Here is a 16762-nt window from a genome sequence, read left to right on the forward strand (position 1 = left end):
TATGCCCTGCAAGACCACAGGTTTTCACTTAGTGTGGTTGCATTATCCAAGTTAAATGAGTTATTTACAAAAACTGGTAATAAAAGTAGATTTTGTTCACCCTGCAAAGTCTTTCAAAATGTCTTTCTGAATACATTAAAATTATTTAATTTATATCTCTAATGTTACTGATAAATCAAGCAAGGCTATTTTCTAGAAAAGCAAAAATCTAAGAAAAATGTCTTTCAAAACATTTCATGTTCTGCAGCAGTCTCTTCTGAACTTTCATACCTCATCTCCTCCTTTCACAAAGTGAAAGGGGAAACAAGTGTTTTCAATACCTTATTTGGACCTCCAGTGCTTCACTGGCAGGATTATACCTCCAGAATTTATAAATGTAACAGCTAAATGCTGCATCATGATGTGTGGACAATTATTCGAGGGTTTTTTCCTTTGGTGGGATGCATTTGGTATTTTGTGTTTGACTTCCATCACACTGAGGCCATTGCCTCTCCCACAACCCTGATCAGCAGGGGTTTTTGTGCTGCTGTCAGAATGTGTAGGTCCCTCTCCCATCTCATGTACTTCAGTCAAGGGATGGCCCATCCTTTTGTGTTCACTTGTAATGTTCATCCTGCATGTTTTATGACTGGGTCCCTGTGTTCTGTGACAATGTATTTAATGTGCTAATAATCTGTTTTCTTAAGTATTCCTTTGTGTGCTGTTCTCTGGAGAGTATCATCAAAGCACTGCTCCCACATGAAAGCAGGCTGAGGTGCTGTTTTAGCAAGGGTGCACAGGCGGGGTAACGCTGGTGGAGTGCAGCGTCAGTGGAGGAACACCAACTCCACCACCTCAGTGCCTGCTGAGAGCTGTCACTGGTGTCTCTGGTGCTACACTGACCTTTGTTAACAGCCCTGGAGCTCTTTTTGGAGACATTGCATCCTGATTGTGGATGGATACCAAAATGGTGTACACAATACTTTTAAGAATTGTGTTGTCTAGAGGTACTACCTAATTACAAATGCGTATCTGAGTCTGTAAAATGTCTAAATATCTTGCAGACTTTTTTTTTTTTTAATTGGGTTACTATATATTAGTTTAGGCAATGCTAAAATTTGGAGTTTAAGCTGAGTTTAGGCTCCCAAGGCTTGGACTATTGTGTCCAACAGTCACTGTCCCTCAGAGCTGCCAGTCCACTAATGTGTTCTCATCGGGTGCAGACAACCAACAGAGTTGAACAGAAACTGCCAAATGACTCTGTGTTCAGAAAGCTTGCAGGTTGCCTGAGTGGGGTTACTTCCTTGAAAATGTGGGAATATGGAATGCCCCTCATCAATGATGAGCTGGTGTATATAGGAGCTGGTGCTGCCATGAGACGTTAATGAATTATGGAAAATCAAGTGGTGGTTGCCAATAAATATATACAAGGTGAAGACTGAGCCAGCTGGTTGTGTGCTAAAGGATTCACAAAAGCAGCTTGTTTCATTGTTTTATTTCTGAGTTTACAAAGTCATTACTATAAGTTAAAATTAATGGATGCAAGTCCCATATAAACTCTCTTCAGCAACAGAGGTGGAGAATTCAACTTTTTCAGTGATCTTCCTTTACCAGCAGAATAGCTGGGTTTGTTGATTGTTTTTTCTTATGTTGTTGTGACATGGCACATTATTTCCCTGCTTACAGTGTATGTTTTACCATGGATTTGGACAGGCAAACTTAGCAGAGGTAGAGACTCAGAAAGTTCACAAATGGAAAGCTTGGATGGACATACAAAATATTGACCAATAAAACAGAAGTTGAACTCTCTTTCTAGAATATTGTGCTTAAAGTTTCATATACATGCTGAGGGTAATATAAATATGTACAGGTCAAACAGGTCTCTGTTATTCACAAAATTATGTTCCATACATGGCTTGTAAATGCTTCATAGATTCACTTCCACAAGTAGCAACCATTTAAGCAGTTTCAAGTAAACTGAAATACACTGAGACCATTTTTTTTTTTGTACCTCTTGAATATGGATAACTGACACAACTATCTCTTTAAATATTTGACAAAGAAAGTTGCTTATTGCTGCTATAAGGACGAATCTTTTCTTGACCAGGCTCCCCATAGTGCCCCTAGAAGGATCATGATGATCACTGTGTAAAGGGTGTGGACTGTAACAAGATCATCTCCATGCTGGTGCTTGAACCCAGAGGTGCTGTGCCAGTTCTCACTTCTGTTTCCATTAGTTTTCTGTCTGTGAGCACGGAGAGAATGTATCCTGACATAACAAAAAGCAAGATTAAGGTTAAAATTTATTCTTTATTAACAGTTCAGTTGTGTTTGTAATGAAATCCAGAGTGTGCATTGAATCATTGACTAGATTTGGGAAAGAGCTCTTCAGATTGTCTGGAGCTAATAAAATAATTTCTATAATTGGAAATGCAAAACATTTACCAGCCATTTGGTATTTCTCTCCCACTGATAGGCACAGAGACTGGGTATGGGCTTGTTAGAGGAAAAACAGTGTTCTTACTCCTTGCTATTGATATAGATCGCTATATGAGAAAAAACATACCCTTTCATTTTGCAATATTATGAAAGTGTCAGGGTCCAAATAAAAAATTACAGTTTCCAAAGCTTTAATGTATAGGAATAAGCAGAGCATGTGATCTTCCCATCCTGTTCTGGCATGTTTTTCTATCTCTGCTTTTCACAGGGGACTTGTGTCAAGGTTTTCATTAGGCAAAGATATCAGTCAGGAGTAACTATATAAAGCATATCTGCAGGATTCTCTGTAGTAATATTTGACATTGCTTTGTCACCTTTTTCAAAGGGTTTGAAAATAGAAGTATTCACCTATGGCAACAGATCTCCAGTTATTATCTTCACTGAAAATTGCCTGCTAAGCCTTAGTCCTAAATCCAAAAGTTCATGCTGCTTTTGCCCTTTTTTTTTTAAGAGAAAAGAAATGTTTAATGTGCATAATTACATCTGAACTGGAATGCCAAAAGGAAATTAATTAGCTTGTGCTTTTCACATTTGTTAGGAAGGGGTCTGAGATGGATTAGATGTATTGCAGGTCTGATTCATATATGTTCCTGCTGTTACTATGACAGAAAAGTAGAGATTACCACAAATGTTAGAACAGATAGAGCTTAGAAGTAAAAAAGAACTTTAAACCACAAATTACATACTTAGGCACACTTGGGAGAGAGCTGTCAAAACCGATTTGTTAAAACGGAAAGACTAGGTAATGCAATCTCCAAAAGGTAATTAATCAATAAAACAGGAGTTCTGCCATTGAGATTTTACAGAAGGTAGTTTGCTGGATTAGACATTTAACATTTTTATCAGGACAATCTGTCATGTGTAGCTGCAAATCAAATAACACAGTTCATGATCATTTGGAAGCATCATGTGAAGACTAAGAGAGGAATATTCTGGCAATAGTTTGCTTTTCTATTCCTACCTGAGGGGAATGCAGTATATGCAGCTTACCTTCTGCAAGCATTCATGGTATCCGGGTGATTGAGTTCCCACTGCGTCAGATTTCTTTTTGCAGAGAGGAAAAAAGCTTATTTTATCCTCGTTTCCGTGCACAAGATCAGAAAATTTTCTCTCAGTGCCAACAAAAAGAATCTTCCTTGCAAGCCTACCAACTTGACCAGCAATAATCTCAGAACATTTCTTACGTGTCGATAAAATCTCTCAAATTAATAGTTTCTAAAGCCGATTTTGACACAATTCTTCAAGAAATTCCCTTGAGCAGTTCACAAGGCAAGTTATGAGTAATCCCAATGAACGGCTTCTTTTAGCTGCTGGGATCTCTTGTTATAAACAGTAGCTCGCTGCTGAAGTGTTGCCAAATTTATAACAACACAAGTAATGCACAGATGGAGGATGGTGGTGATGAAAAATGCAGGATGAGCTGTAACTTAGAATTACTTTGTATTAGATCACAAGCTATTTTGGGGTAAAACTTAGTTCCTTTCTACAACTGCAATTTGGTTTAAATTGCCTTGAGTGAAATTTCAAGCTACCATCACTTACATGTGCTTTAATACTCAAATATTTTTTATGAAAAAAGCAGAGAGCTTTTTAAAAATACTTTGACTTTTATAATACGATCACATTCAATAAACAATCAATAAGCAATATATATTTGCTTATAATATATATACCACAAAATTATATTGCAAATAATATATATACCACAAAAAAACCCCACATTTTGACATCTAGGGTTAGTAACAAAGTCATACACATCCTATTATTCCCTGACCACCTGGAGCCATTAATTACCAAGAGGCTGTGCCAGTGCAGAATTTCTCCCAAGCTGGGTACTGCATGATCAGCTGGGTTAATTGTGGGTTTAGTATAACCAAGTCAATGCCCCTGTAATGATTTGTAGGGCTTGTAAACAAACACATTTAAATTTGCAATTTATAAAGACAGACCAAAACTCTTCCTTGCCAAAACACTTTATTCCATCATCTTTAAAATAATTACATTTCTCATTTAACTGTTACTTTCAGTTTATTGTCACATATAAATAAGACAAATCTGAACTTGTAGTTCTGGTGCATTTCTAAAGGTTTTTGCCTTTTCTTCACATATGTCCCAGTTACAGCATCTATGTTTTTATATAAATAAAACTGGTTCCTTTAGTTTTATTAAAACAACGAGTAATTTCCAGATATGTCCTGGAAGAATCACTTACACTCCAGAAAATTAAGACTGAGTTTGTTGACTCATGTGACTAAAACTGTGTCACTGGAAGCAGTGAAACTACTAAGGACAAAGATTCGTTCTTCATTATTAGTAATATATTAAATACAGTAAAACAGAAATATTACAATTGGAACTTGGAAGAAGGAATTCAGACATGAGTAAAGAATTACTGACTTAAATCAGTTCTAGCTTTTTCAGACCTGATCCCGATAATATAGGAAGTTACAACTCTTGGATTTAGTTTTCTTAAATAACATATATATGGATAGATGCAACAGTAAAAGCTGTATACTACTCCAGGGACACAGCAACCACAAAGCCAGAACTTCAGGGACATTGCAACTACAAAAGGCAAATGGGAGCATTCATGTAATCTCCCTACACTTGATGACAACAGCTTTATTTCAGAGTTTTCTTTATTTTTGACCATTTAATTTCTTGCCATTAAAACCCTGCCCTAGTCCATTTGGTTCACTTTTTTCTCTGAATTTCATTTCTTTTCACAAAAGGAAAATCTTCATTTCGTGAAAGGAAATGAAATTTTGCAATTTGAAACAGTACCAATTCAGCAAGGTTTGGTCCATTTCCCTGCGCTTCATGTCATCCCTGTTAATTTTTTCACTTTGGTTCAGAAATTTCAACAATGAAATCTTGAAAACAGAGAAGGAAGTGTAACAAACACTCTGGAAGGGAAATATGATACGATTAAAAAAATGCAATTGAAAAAAAAAGAAAATTTGGGAATTGAGTGACTCCAACCAAATCAATTGGGATGAAATGAGGTGCAGTGAAAAGGACCAAAAATTACCAAAATTATACTAAAGTCCCAAAATCAGGGAATGAAATAAAATAAAAAGGAGAAAAAAATTGATGAAATGAAATGCTTAAAGAAAAAAAAAGTCTGCAACAAAGGGAAAACAATCAAATGGCATGGGATGACATGAAGTGCAGGGAAATAGACCACACCTTTCCAAATTGATCGTCATTGAAATGGCAAGATTTCCTTTGAGGAAATGAAGAATTGCATTTCCTTTGAGGAAATGAAGAATTTTGTTTTATGAAAAGAAATGAAGTCTTGAAAACAGAGAAAAAAAGTGAAACAGACTAAATAGGAAGTATAATGACATGAAATTGAATGGGAAGAAATAAAAGAAACCAATAAATTGAAATAGTTACATCCATAAGAGTAATTCAAGGAGCAATGAGGAAAACATCAAAGAGAATGGATAGAAAATTCTGATGTAAAAAGCTGGAAGACAGAAACTGTAACAATGAGGATTGGCCTATTTTAGAAGCAACTAAGCCGGATAGTTCCCCATGCAACTGACCACTGCCAGCCTTGTGTCATTTCAAGGAAGGGAGAAGTGTGAGGTGAGCATGTTAATATTCAGCAGAAACCTATTTGTCCCAGCCATTTACTGTGCATATTTGCCAATAAATAGGGTACTTGCTATATACTCAAGTTACATGCATACTCCATGTAGGGCTCCATGAAAGGTAAAAAAATGACAAATGGTCGACTGGAGAAAGGGTTAGAGGGTGTCTTATCTGTATCAAAATCTGCAGGTTATGATTATTCTTATTCAGCTGATAAATTCCAGCTGGTTGATTTAGTCATCTAAAAATACTTAGAACAGAATACATCACTGGAACTTAATTTCTCATACCATGCATGCATGAAAAGCCTAAGCACTGCAAAGATTAAATGTTAGGTGAAATGTGAAGAGTAATGTCTTCCTAGAGTTTTTTATGAACATGGTTCTACTTTTAAAACTATTCTGACAGTCAGGCTGCTTTAATGGGACTGATAATAGTCTGTAGCTGGGACTGACATCCATGCATCTCATTATTCCTTATGCCACTTTAGGATTAGACATATATCCCCTTCACAAAATCACTGAATCCATTCGGCTGGAAAGGACCTCTGTGTCCAACCTTCGAACACAGCCTGACAACTAGACCGTGGCACTGAGCGCCACATCGTCTTCCCTTGAAGACCTCCCGGATGACGACTCCACCACCTCCCCGTGCAGCCCATTCCAATGTCTAGGCACGCTTTCTGTGATTAAATTCCTCTAATGTCCAAGCCGAACCGCCGTTTAGCTTCACTTCTGAAGCTCAGCTGCTGGGACAGCCACATCCAGCAAAGGAGCCAAGGAAAGCAAAGACCGGCGCGCAGGCCGCCCGCAGCCGGCACAGCGCCTGCAGACACGGCCCCAAGCGAGACCTTGGCAATGCCCACACCACGCTGAGGCTGTCCCTTGCGCTGCGGTTGCCGAGGCCGGCCAGGCAGGCCGGGCTGAGCCAGGAAGACCCGCGGGGGTGCCGCAGCACGGCCAGAGCCCGGCCAGAGCCCGGGCCAGCGGCGAGGACAGGGCGGGGCAGGGCGGCGCGGCCCAGCACAGCAGCCGTTGGGCTCCCCTGCCAACTACAAACCCCACAATGCACCGGAAGTTCCGTGTATCCTTCGAACCTACCAATGAGGGCGCGCAGGGCAAATCACGTGAGCGGGGCGCGCTTTCCAAGGCCGGGCGGGAGCGCGGCTCGCGCGGTGTCGGTGAGGGGCGAGCGGTGAGCGCGGGGGGAACGGCGGCGGCGCGGGCGTGTCCGTGTCCGTGTCCGTGTCCGTGTCCGTGTCCGTGTCCGTGTCCGTGTCCGGGGGCCACTCCCCGTTTCCCCTCGGGGAAAGGGGGGAACCTGTGCGAGCTGGCCTGAGGTGGGGCGTTGGGCGGTCGGTGGGATGGTGAACTGTGTGGCATCCCATAAACCAACTTTCCGGTGGTGCCCAGCGACAGGACGGGTAGCAATACTAAATGAAACTAAACCACAGGAAGCTTCGTTTCAGCGTGAATAGGAACTTTACATCGAGGGTGGCAGAACAGCGGAATAGGCTGCCCAGGGGGGCACGAGCCTCCTTCTCTGGAGATATTCCTGACCCACTTGGAGGCGCTCCTGTGTAACTTGCTCCAGGTCACCCTGTCTTGGTATGGGCTTGGACTAGACGATCTCCAGAGGTCTCTTTCAACCCTAGCTATCCTGTGATTCTGTGGGGCAGTCGCTAAATATGGGAGTTTTCAGAGGGACTGTTTACCTCTTCACTAATTCAGCAGTATCATCAAAGTCTGTGACCCTGTTGTTCGGTTTTGGGCTTTTTTAAAACCACCTGCATGTCTACATCTATGTTTTCCAGGTACTATGGAGGAAAAAAAAGAAATGTCGGTAGATAGCCTGAGTCATATGACTGAAGAAAAATTGGATATTTGCATGAGCAATGGTAGGTGGAAAGCATGTTGAGTTATTCTCTGTACCACATAGAGAATAACTCAACATATAACTCAAAAATTTTGGTAATTTTGGGTCATAGGTTAGGACAGATCAGAGCAGTGGACATCTGTCTGCCTTACATCACATTGTGTGTACTCACTTCCTTGGATGGGCTGCTGTTACCAGGCTCAGAAGCCTCCTGAGGAGCTTGTGGAGCGTGGTGCTAAAGCTTGTGTAACAGTGACTGATGTCACTCTTCTATAGATCTAATTTGAGCTCCTCCCTTATCCAGCAGCTGCTGGATTTACGTAGTGTATAGATTAACTAATAAGAAAAGTAATCTTTCTCACTGGCTCCTGCTACTGTTCCGTAGTAACCTGAAAAAGAAAAGTACTGATGGATGGGACAAATGCATGGTCACATAGCTCTGGATTACATGTTCTCACTTATTTTGATTGGAGGCTGCTGACAAGCTGCATCCCATGTTGCTGTTACAGCTGCTTAGAAATTACCATTAAGATATTTCATGATATTTGAGCATCTCACAATTATGCTCATATTCACAACTGTACCTTAAATTTCTTGGACGTAAAATATGTTTTCCTGAGTTTAGTATTTTAAACTTGGTAGCTAAAGCTTTTTTTGCCAGCTGACATCACTCACCAAATTGTCAAAGCATAATGCAATCATTTTCATTACAAATCCATGCTGTGATAAAATCCTTTTTATATTTTCAGACTTTCCTCTTCTGAGTGATGAAAAGTTTGATTTTGACCTTTCACTCTCTTCAACAAGGTAAGTTATGTAAGTACTGTACACCCTTCAAAACGGACACATGTATGGTGCTGGGCTAAGTTATTTTTCTTTGTAGTGGAAATGAAGATGAAGTTTTTGTTGGACCTATGGGACACAAAGAAAGATGTATTGCTGCCAGTATTGAAGCAAAAAAGTGTGTGTCTGCTTTTGATGATAAACTCACGTGGAGCCCACTTCAAGGAGAGAAATTTGTGGAAATTTTCAAAGAAGCTCATTTGTTGGCACTGCAAATACAGACTGGAAGCAAGGATGAGGAGACCAAAATAAGCCAATCTGAAGAACAGGAAAACAAGATTATAGAAACATTTGTGGAGGACTCAAAGTCAAAGCTGAAGATACTGAGAAACAAAAACATAGAAATAAGTCCCAGGCCTGCTAAACGGGACACATACTGTGTGCAGGACAGCCCAGTGTGTCAGCTCCCACCTTGTTTTCAGAAGGCATCACATGAACTTGTGTCAGATGGCAAAGTACATGCTCTTCCTGCTCCTCCTAACAGAAGTCCTGTTAAAATTTGTGCGTCTCCTACAAAAAATGCCAGTTTACCACTTACAGAGGAGCAGGAAACTAATACAAAGGCCACTGGCAAACTGCCAGTGGCAAAACCATCATCTGCTGGAAAAAGCAATTTGTTGACAATTGACAAGGTAAATTCTGGTGCTGGTCAACATTTTCTTCAAGTGAAGTCTGTATTTTAGGAATATTGAACCTGTCTATAATCTTTTATTTTTAAAACCAAACTTTAATCTTCTGATACTTCTCTACTTTATAAGATCCTTAGTCAGAAAACATATCTAGAACAAAAAATGAGGGCAGGCAGGTACTATGGTATAGTAACCAATTACTTTGTTTATTATGACAGTGTAAAGCATTTGCAAGTAAATTTCTGTTGTATTCTGGTTTTGTGAATACTATAATTCTTGGCTTCTCTTCTGTCTGGTTTCTGACACTGCTGTGTTGCTGGTAAAATTACTACATTGTTACACTTAATGTGTAATTTAATGTATAAAAGTGGCTTTATTTAATCCTTGTCAGTGGAAATGTATTCTGGGATAGCAAGGAAACAGTTGTGTTAGTGACCTTGTGAGCACAAATCACAGTCTTTTAATAGAATATCTCTTGGATTTTATTGCTCTACACTTTATAGCTTAGGCTCTAGTATGTATTACAGATTTTACTGAAGATGTGGCAGTGGCTTCTTAAGAACCATCACCTATAGAAATTGCAGGACTGATATACTGGTGCCTAGGCTGACTCTTTTTTCTAATTCCTTTAAGTCCATACTCAATTTTCTGGCAGGAATAAAAATAACTGTTGTCTCCTAGATCTGATGTTCCAATTCTATGTAATAATCCAGATACAATGATTTGTTTCTAGGCAAATTCACTTCTTAAAATGTAATCTGAGTTAAGGAGTGCCTCTAAAGTTCACAAGTGAAAAGTAACAATACCAAGACAAAAAATGGTGAAATAATGTGTTAAATAGGGCATTTTTTTTGCTTTTGATTCAGCCTGGCTTAAGGAAGATGACATATCTGAAATGTCCTCGTGTTGCCAGTGGTCTCCCAAGGAAGGCTCCATCATCATCATCTTCATCATCAGTTTCGAGCATGAACTCAAGTCTTAATTCAAGTTTACCCATTTCTCCTATAGGCAAAACAGGTAATCACTACGGATTTGTGCCACAAATCAATTTTGGCTAAGCGTTTTCTGGACTTTGGATTTGGAAATGTCTTAATGGTATTCAGTACATTAAAGCACTAAGAAATATTTTGTATGGAGAATAAAATTTTGTAGGCTAGCCCAGTAAATCCCTGTGGACTAAAGATAGAGGTTAGACATCCATAATTTGTAGATTGACTAGATTTTTACAAACCTGATGTCTACCTGTGAGCATCTGACACAGCTAGAAAGGAAGCAATGCCCTAGGAGTTCTCTTTCCTTTATGCATGGTCTCCTCTGTTATAGCCAAGAACGTGAGCTTCTGAATGCTCTAAGCTTGTCTGACTGGAATTAAAAGAAAAAACAAAACACCAAAACAACTGAACTTTGGAAGGAAGGGGGAGGCATTATTCCATGTTTCTGTAAGCCTAAATGAAGGATGAGCTTTACTCAAGCAGATGGAAAAACCACCTTTAGGGAGATAACACAGCCAAGAGGCTTGTACTGTGTTGAGACCATTAATTTGACCATTTCAGTAAGCCTCAAAGGATCAGGGAAAGAGTCTTCTAGAAGTACTGGCAGATGTAAGGACTACAGTTCTTGTACATCTATCAAAATACCAAGTTTGAGCAAATTTTTATTTTGCACCTTCTTTCTGGGAGATTCATAACACATTATTAAAAGCTTAGTATGAACTATTTTATGCAGTAGAACTGTCTTATCAAGATTCATCCTGTTAATGAAAGTAACCTACAGACTAAAAGTAAGAACTTTACAGAAATCTGGGGAAAATGCTTGTATGGTAGTTTAGCCAGTGGTGTTAATGAGTGTAACTCACACTGTTACCTCCTTGAAAGTCTGCTTAGGGGAACAGGGCCAGCTCTGCTGGAGTAAATGCTGGAAGTAATTTGAATCTGCAAGCCGTTCTGGCATTCCTTGAAGAATATTCTTTCACTTGATTGCAGTAATTCAGGAATTTGGTGAGAAAGCTATAAAATAAAATTGCTAAAGAATTTGAGGAATAAATTTCAGAATTAAATAAATAAAGTAGTCGTATATATTCTCCTTAAACTTGAACTGTTTGAACCTAAATTTCAGTGCTGTAAATTGCTGTTTTTCTTTCCTATGTTAGAATAATTTCTCTGCTTAGTCAAAAATCATAGAAGTACAACTTTCTATTTCAGGAAAATCAAGCATGTCATCAAAAGTCAGTGTGAGTGGCTCTAAGCTTTCATCTGGTACAAGCAGGCTGGCCCTTCTCAGACCTACCACAGTGTCATCTCTGGTGGCTGCCAATACTGAGAAATCCAGGAAGCAAGTGAGATCAGCTAGTACTCCCAAAATACCTAGTGCCATAAGCCTGGCTAAATCTTCAGCTTCTTCAGCATCATCTGAGGCTGCAGGCAGTGGAATTCGAAGACCAAGCTCTGTTTCCAGTCTGCAGCAACTATGTCAGCAGAATAAAGATGGAAGTTCAAAAGGAAGCCTGTGTCCAAAGCCCAAGGCTAGAGTTTTGTCTGTTTCCACAAGTCAAACTAAGGCTCCTGTGAAGACTCAAGGTAAGCACGTACTTCATATGACCTGTCTTCTATGTTCATTATTAAAAGCAAATGTTACCTTGAAGGCTTGTTATTTGTTTCATTACCCTTCTGTCCACCTTTGGGAAAGAATTAGTATTTAACTAAAAGATATCTGCTGTAAAAGAAATAAATATGAATCTGATAGCAATTAACAAAAATTTTCTCTTTAGATGCAACACCAAACCAATTGGCACCAAAAGCAGCACCATCTCTTGGATTAACATTTTGTGGCACACCTGGAAGGTAGGGCTTCACTGAAAATCAAATGCACTGAGGCATCCTTCTTAGCATGCATCATGGTTGGGTGTCACAACAGTCTTTTAAAAGTTCTAACTTCATTGTCCAATCACTTGAGAGTTAAATGCGTTATGTCTCTTGGAACTGATTTAAAACAAATCAAAACCCAACAGTAAACCAAATAATCCCTCCCATTCTATTCAGAAGAGGTTTCTTTGCAGTGCTAAATAGACTAAAATAATTCATAAAAGAATTCTTATCAAGTAAAGCCTGTACTATGCTGTGATTATCAACCTTAAGGTGACTACTGTTCTCTTACTGACCAGAGGGAAATGGATTTCTATAATTTGGTGGAATAGTGTTATTCAAACAGTTTCTAGAAGGTATTGGCTAAAGCATGTTCCTCTTCTAGTGCCATAGCAGTCAGCACTCCTATGAAAGCCTCAGAAGATAAGGCCTTCCAGACTTTTTGTTTTCCTGAGAACTCTGCCACCATGACTCCGGCCAGTGTGAAGCGGTCTGGCCTACCTACACCTGTCCGTCAGATCTCAGGGTTCCCAGCAGTGACTCCTAAAACTGTACCAAGAATGCCTTCTTCTGCACGTGCTGCATCTCTTCAGCAGAGCTTCAGCTTTTCTGCCAAAAAGACTTTTACAGCTGGGTAAGACAGAAATCTTCATGTATGAAATGAGTACTGTAGGCAAACTGCCTCTTAGTGAATTCTAGTGATGACTGGGGTTTCAAGGACCTCTGCTATATGTTAGAATAAACCATTTGAGCACAGAAAAGCTGAGTGGGCCTAATAAAAATTTATAACTTGTGACTAGTAAAATGGTGTAAGCCATACTGAAGTGAGTTAATATCTAGCACAAAGAATTACAGCTTTAATAGGAAATTATTTGTATTTCTTGAGCAAAGGAGAAATTTAAGTCTTGTGTCTGATGCTCTGGTGTTATTTTGCTATTGCCTTCAGGGAAATAGCTGATTAAAATGCATATTACTTTTAACTTTTGTTTTATATTGTTGCCAATGGTCTGTAAAATGATACTTTTTAAAGCATCAGTCAAAAAGCCAAGTATTTTGTTGACTTGAACGTTGTTTTCTGAGCAGTTTTACTCATGTTTTAATTCTATTTTTCCTTTTTTTTTCCTGTGAAAGTAGTGTTGCCTTCTTTGTTTTATCCACCCAGCATCTTCTGACAAGGGCCATATATATGTATGCAGACTTGTTTTGTGGCTGGTGGAGAGGAACTGTATTAAAGTAGGAATGATTTATGGCTAGAAAAGTGTCTCATGTTACTTAGGCCAAATGTCTCAAATAGTCTTTTCTCTCAAGGAAACAATTATTCTGTCTACAGTGACTTTATCAAAGTGATCAGATTACAGCTTCTAGTCCCCCAGCCAGTGTCAGTACTTCCTTTCAGCAGGGACTGAACTTTTTTTTTGCATGGGTAGACTATACTTTTTCTGCAGAATGAAGTATTTTGTGGGTAACTAGCATTTATTTAGATAAAAATATGGGAAGCTTTTTGGTCATTAAAGTTTGAAGTAAAAAAGGAGACAATGAGGTTAGAAATTGGCTTTTCTGTCTTTAGTATTAATGCTGATTAAAGAACTCAATTATTGCTGATGCTCTTTTACCTAGTTCTAAACACAAACAAGAGAGTAAGACACAGCTATCTTCAGAAGATGATACATCTCCTCCAGCTGTGCTGCCTCTTGTACTTAACTTCTCACCAGAGAAAGGTGCTACAGAAGGAGCAGAAAATGCATTAAAAGAGGCAGAAGTACAAAATGAGCTCGCTGAAGAGAAACAACCTGAGGTAAGAAATGACAATGTATTTTCCTACAAAACTGCTAAGTAAAGTGCTTGGATTATTTCAAGATAAGGGATAAGTGGGGAAACCACTTCGCTATACATGAAGTTAAAATGTGTTAGAATAATGAAATAATAGGATATTCTGAGTTGGAAGGGACCCATCAGAATAATCAAGTCCAGCTCCTGGCCCTGCACCAGGCACTCCAGGAATCACACTAAACACTTCTAGAACTCTGTCAGGCTGGTACTGTGACCACTTCCTTGGGGAGTCTTTTCCAGTGCCCAGCCACCCTCTGAGTGAAAAACCTTTTCCTGCTATCCAATCTAAACCTCCCCTGACTCAGCTTCATGATGTTTCCTTGAGTCCTGTCACTGATCATGAGAATGAAGAGATTGGTACCTGCCCCTCTGCTTCCCCTCATGAGGATGTTCAAGGCCACAGTAAGGTCTCCCCTCATCTCCTCGTCTCCACGTTGAACAGACCAAGTGCCCTCAGCTGCTCCTCACAAGGCTTCCCCTCCAGGCCCATTGCCTTCCTCTGGATGCTCTCAGATAGCTCAATGTCTTTTTTTATATTGTGGTGCCCAATTGGCTGTAACCATGTGCACCCTCTAGTGCCTATATTTAGCACTGAATATAGCTCAGTATTTCCACTGTGTTCCCATCTCAAATGCACTGTCAAGTACTTGCAGACTGTATATTGTATTTCCACTTTTGGAAGAGTACTGTGAAGTCCTTGTAGGTTCAGTTAGAAAAGTAGTGTTGCAGTCATAAAGCTCCTTCAGGGATTAAAAAAAACCTTCCAAACCCAAAACACTGCCATAGCTAAATTCAGTAACCTAAAATGAGTGCAAATCTGCATACAGTGAGGGAGAATGAAACCCCAAAGTCCATATATAGCAGGAAACTTAAGTGTCAAGTAATTAGTTCAGTGAACACTTCCCCTCTCTCAGGAACGTAGTGGCTTCATGTTGAAAGCCTGGCACTCCAGAGGCATTAAGAAGAAAGGATTAAAGTTGTAGTTCTGAAATATTAACCTGACAAAGTGGTTATTGATTTATAAATACTGAGGTTTAGAATAATCTGTGGATTAATTACATGATGGTATTTTGTCAGTGTGTTCCTTGTTGGCTTACTTGGTGGCATAAGTGTGTGTTTCAGAATTGCTTAGTACATGTATGGGGTAGTTAAACTGGACAAAAGGATAACTATAGTGTGAAGCTGTAGAGAATAGTTTGTATGGCTAAATAACATTGCACAGTAATTGTAGTTAAATCATTTAAGAGGGTTACTAATCTTCTGTTTTAAATTTAACTATACTTTTAAGTGAAAAATTGTTTTATGCCCCAAGGGAAGGGATCTCTTGCTTTGCCTTACCGTGTTTTCCCTGTGATGCTAGCCAGAGAGTAGGAGCTGAGGTTTTTACACTGTGTGCAATGAATCCTGCATGAAAAATACCAAGCTGTAAATTAAGCCTAATCTGTAGTTATTAAAGGTGTATAAGCTAAATTGATTGCCTCAATGTATATGAAGGAAACTTGGTGAACAGGGGAGAAAACCTGAGTTTTTGTTTTAAAGGCTTTACTGATAGATATTGGAGCAGACAAATCTCTTCCACACGCTTCTGAATGTGAAAGTAGACCTTTGATTGACCTTTCCAATACTCCTGAAGTGAGTAAGAGTACTTCTGCAAAGCCTGTGTTACCTGGGCAGATAAAGGTAAGCTTTATTCAAATCATCTGGTGCAAGTTATGTCAGCAGAAAAATGTCAACTGTCTGCAGAGCAGTTCCACAATACTGGAGGAATTATTTAATATTATCTCAATATTATATGTCAAAGAATGAGCATGTTTTTAAAAACCTGAACACAAAAGCTTGAGTTTGGTGCTTGTATTTGTCCTGTAGATACTAACAGGAACCCTAAACAAGAAAAGTACTTGAGAATAATAGAGATTATAGCTGCTAGTAGGTATGTACCACAGTTGACTACAATAGCTAAATTTTTATGCTTTTCTTTCAGCTGATTGATTTCAGTTCTCCTCTTATCACTCTGAGCCCTGATGTAAACAAAGAAAATCTGGATTCCCCTCTACTGAAGTTCTGAATTTGAACTGAAATGAAGAATTCTTAGCAACTGTGATCTTTGAAGTGGTTTTGGTGTTATTCCTCATTCGTGTAATTTTTTGAAGATGGCTGTAGATTGTCTGATGAACTTCATTAACAAAATAGAATTCTAACACTCTTGATGCAGTCTGATAATGATTTTATTCATGGATGTGCTGCAATGGATGTATTTTAACTATGTTGCTCTAAGACAAAAAAATTGGAATTGTAATTCCAGTTTGAATTGGAAGACTGCCTCCTTCTATTGATTGTCATTCGATTCCTCTATGTACAACAAAGTTTTAATTTAAAATAAATGAGTTGTTTGCTAAACCTGTACAAATTAGTAACTTTTAATTTGCATGCTTTTCTATTGTTTCACTAACAAATGCTAATATGTAGATTAAAAACCAGTGGACTTCAGGGTGATGTAGCAAGTTTGGAAACAAACATTTCAGTATTGAATGACAGTAGAATAAATCAACCGCAGTGAGAAGATAACAACTTATTACTGCCAGGTGACTTAGTCGTAGCTGCCCCCAGCAGAGATAAACTTCGGCTTATTCAGGGAGAACGGACATG

General features: G+C 39.0%; 1 protein-coding gene and 1 long non-coding RNA gene across 7 annotated transcripts; one reads left to right on the forward strand and one right to left on the reverse strand.

Moving 5' to 3' along the window:
* Nucleotides 1-1606: 1606 nt before the first annotated feature.
* LOC115490609 (uncharacterized) lies at nucleotides 1607-3810 on the reverse strand. Its single transcript, XR_003956691.4, has 2 exons — nucleotides 3469-3810; nucleotides 1607-2248 (listed from the first exon to the last, which is right to left on the reverse strand). It is a non-coding gene; the product is annotated as an uncharacterized lncRNA (long non-coding RNA).
* A 3318-nt stretch (nucleotides 3811-7128) lies between these two features.
* GTSE1 (G2 and S-phase expressed 1) lies at nucleotides 7129-16523 on the forward strand. Of its 6 annotated transcripts, none has more exons than XM_030255823.4 (11): nucleotides 7129-7258; nucleotides 7892-7975; nucleotides 8697-8760; nucleotides 8837-9428; nucleotides 10292-10442; nucleotides 11627-12001; nucleotides 12193-12265; nucleotides 12672-12920; nucleotides 13904-14081; nucleotides 15656-15796; nucleotides 16098-16523. In XM_030255823.4, the coding sequence occupies exons 1-11, from the start codon at nucleotides 7144-7146 to the stop codon at nucleotides 16179-16181; spliced, it is 2106 nt and encodes a 701-aa protein (XP_030111683.4). In that variant the 5' UTR covers nucleotides 7129-7143; the 3' UTR covers nucleotides 16182-16523. The 6 variants fall into 6 exon arrangements, with proteins under 6 accessions (XP_030111683.4, XP_030111692.4, XP_030111695.4 ...); XM_030255832.4 differs by having other exon boundaries at nucleotides 8703-8760; XM_030255835.4 differs by having other exon boundaries at nucleotides 7137-7272.
* Nucleotides 16524-16762: the final 239 nt, after the last annotated feature.

The sequence above is a fragment of the Taeniopygia guttata genome, chromosome 1A, assembly GCF_048771995.1.
Source record: "Taeniopygia guttata chromosome 1A, bTaeGut7.mat, whole genome shotgun sequence".
NCBI classification, from domain to species: domain Eukaryota; kingdom Metazoa; phylum Chordata; class Aves; order Passeriformes; family Estrildidae; genus Taeniopygia; species Taeniopygia guttata.

Bases quoted from the DNA above. Each gene is read 5' to 3' on its own strand.
- GTSE1 (XM_030255823.4), top strand. From the start codon at position 7,144: ATGCACCGGAAGTTCCGTGTATCCTTCGAACCTACCAATGAGGGCGCG. The intron at 9,429-10,291 runs GTAAATTCTGGT...CTTTTGATTCAG, and splicing joins ATTTGTTGACAATTGACAAG to CCTGGCTTAAGGAAGATGAC. The intron at 12,266-12,671 runs GTAGGGCTTCAC...TTCCTCTTCTAG, and splicing joins TTTTGTGGCACACCTGGAAG to TGCCATAGCAGTCAGCACTC.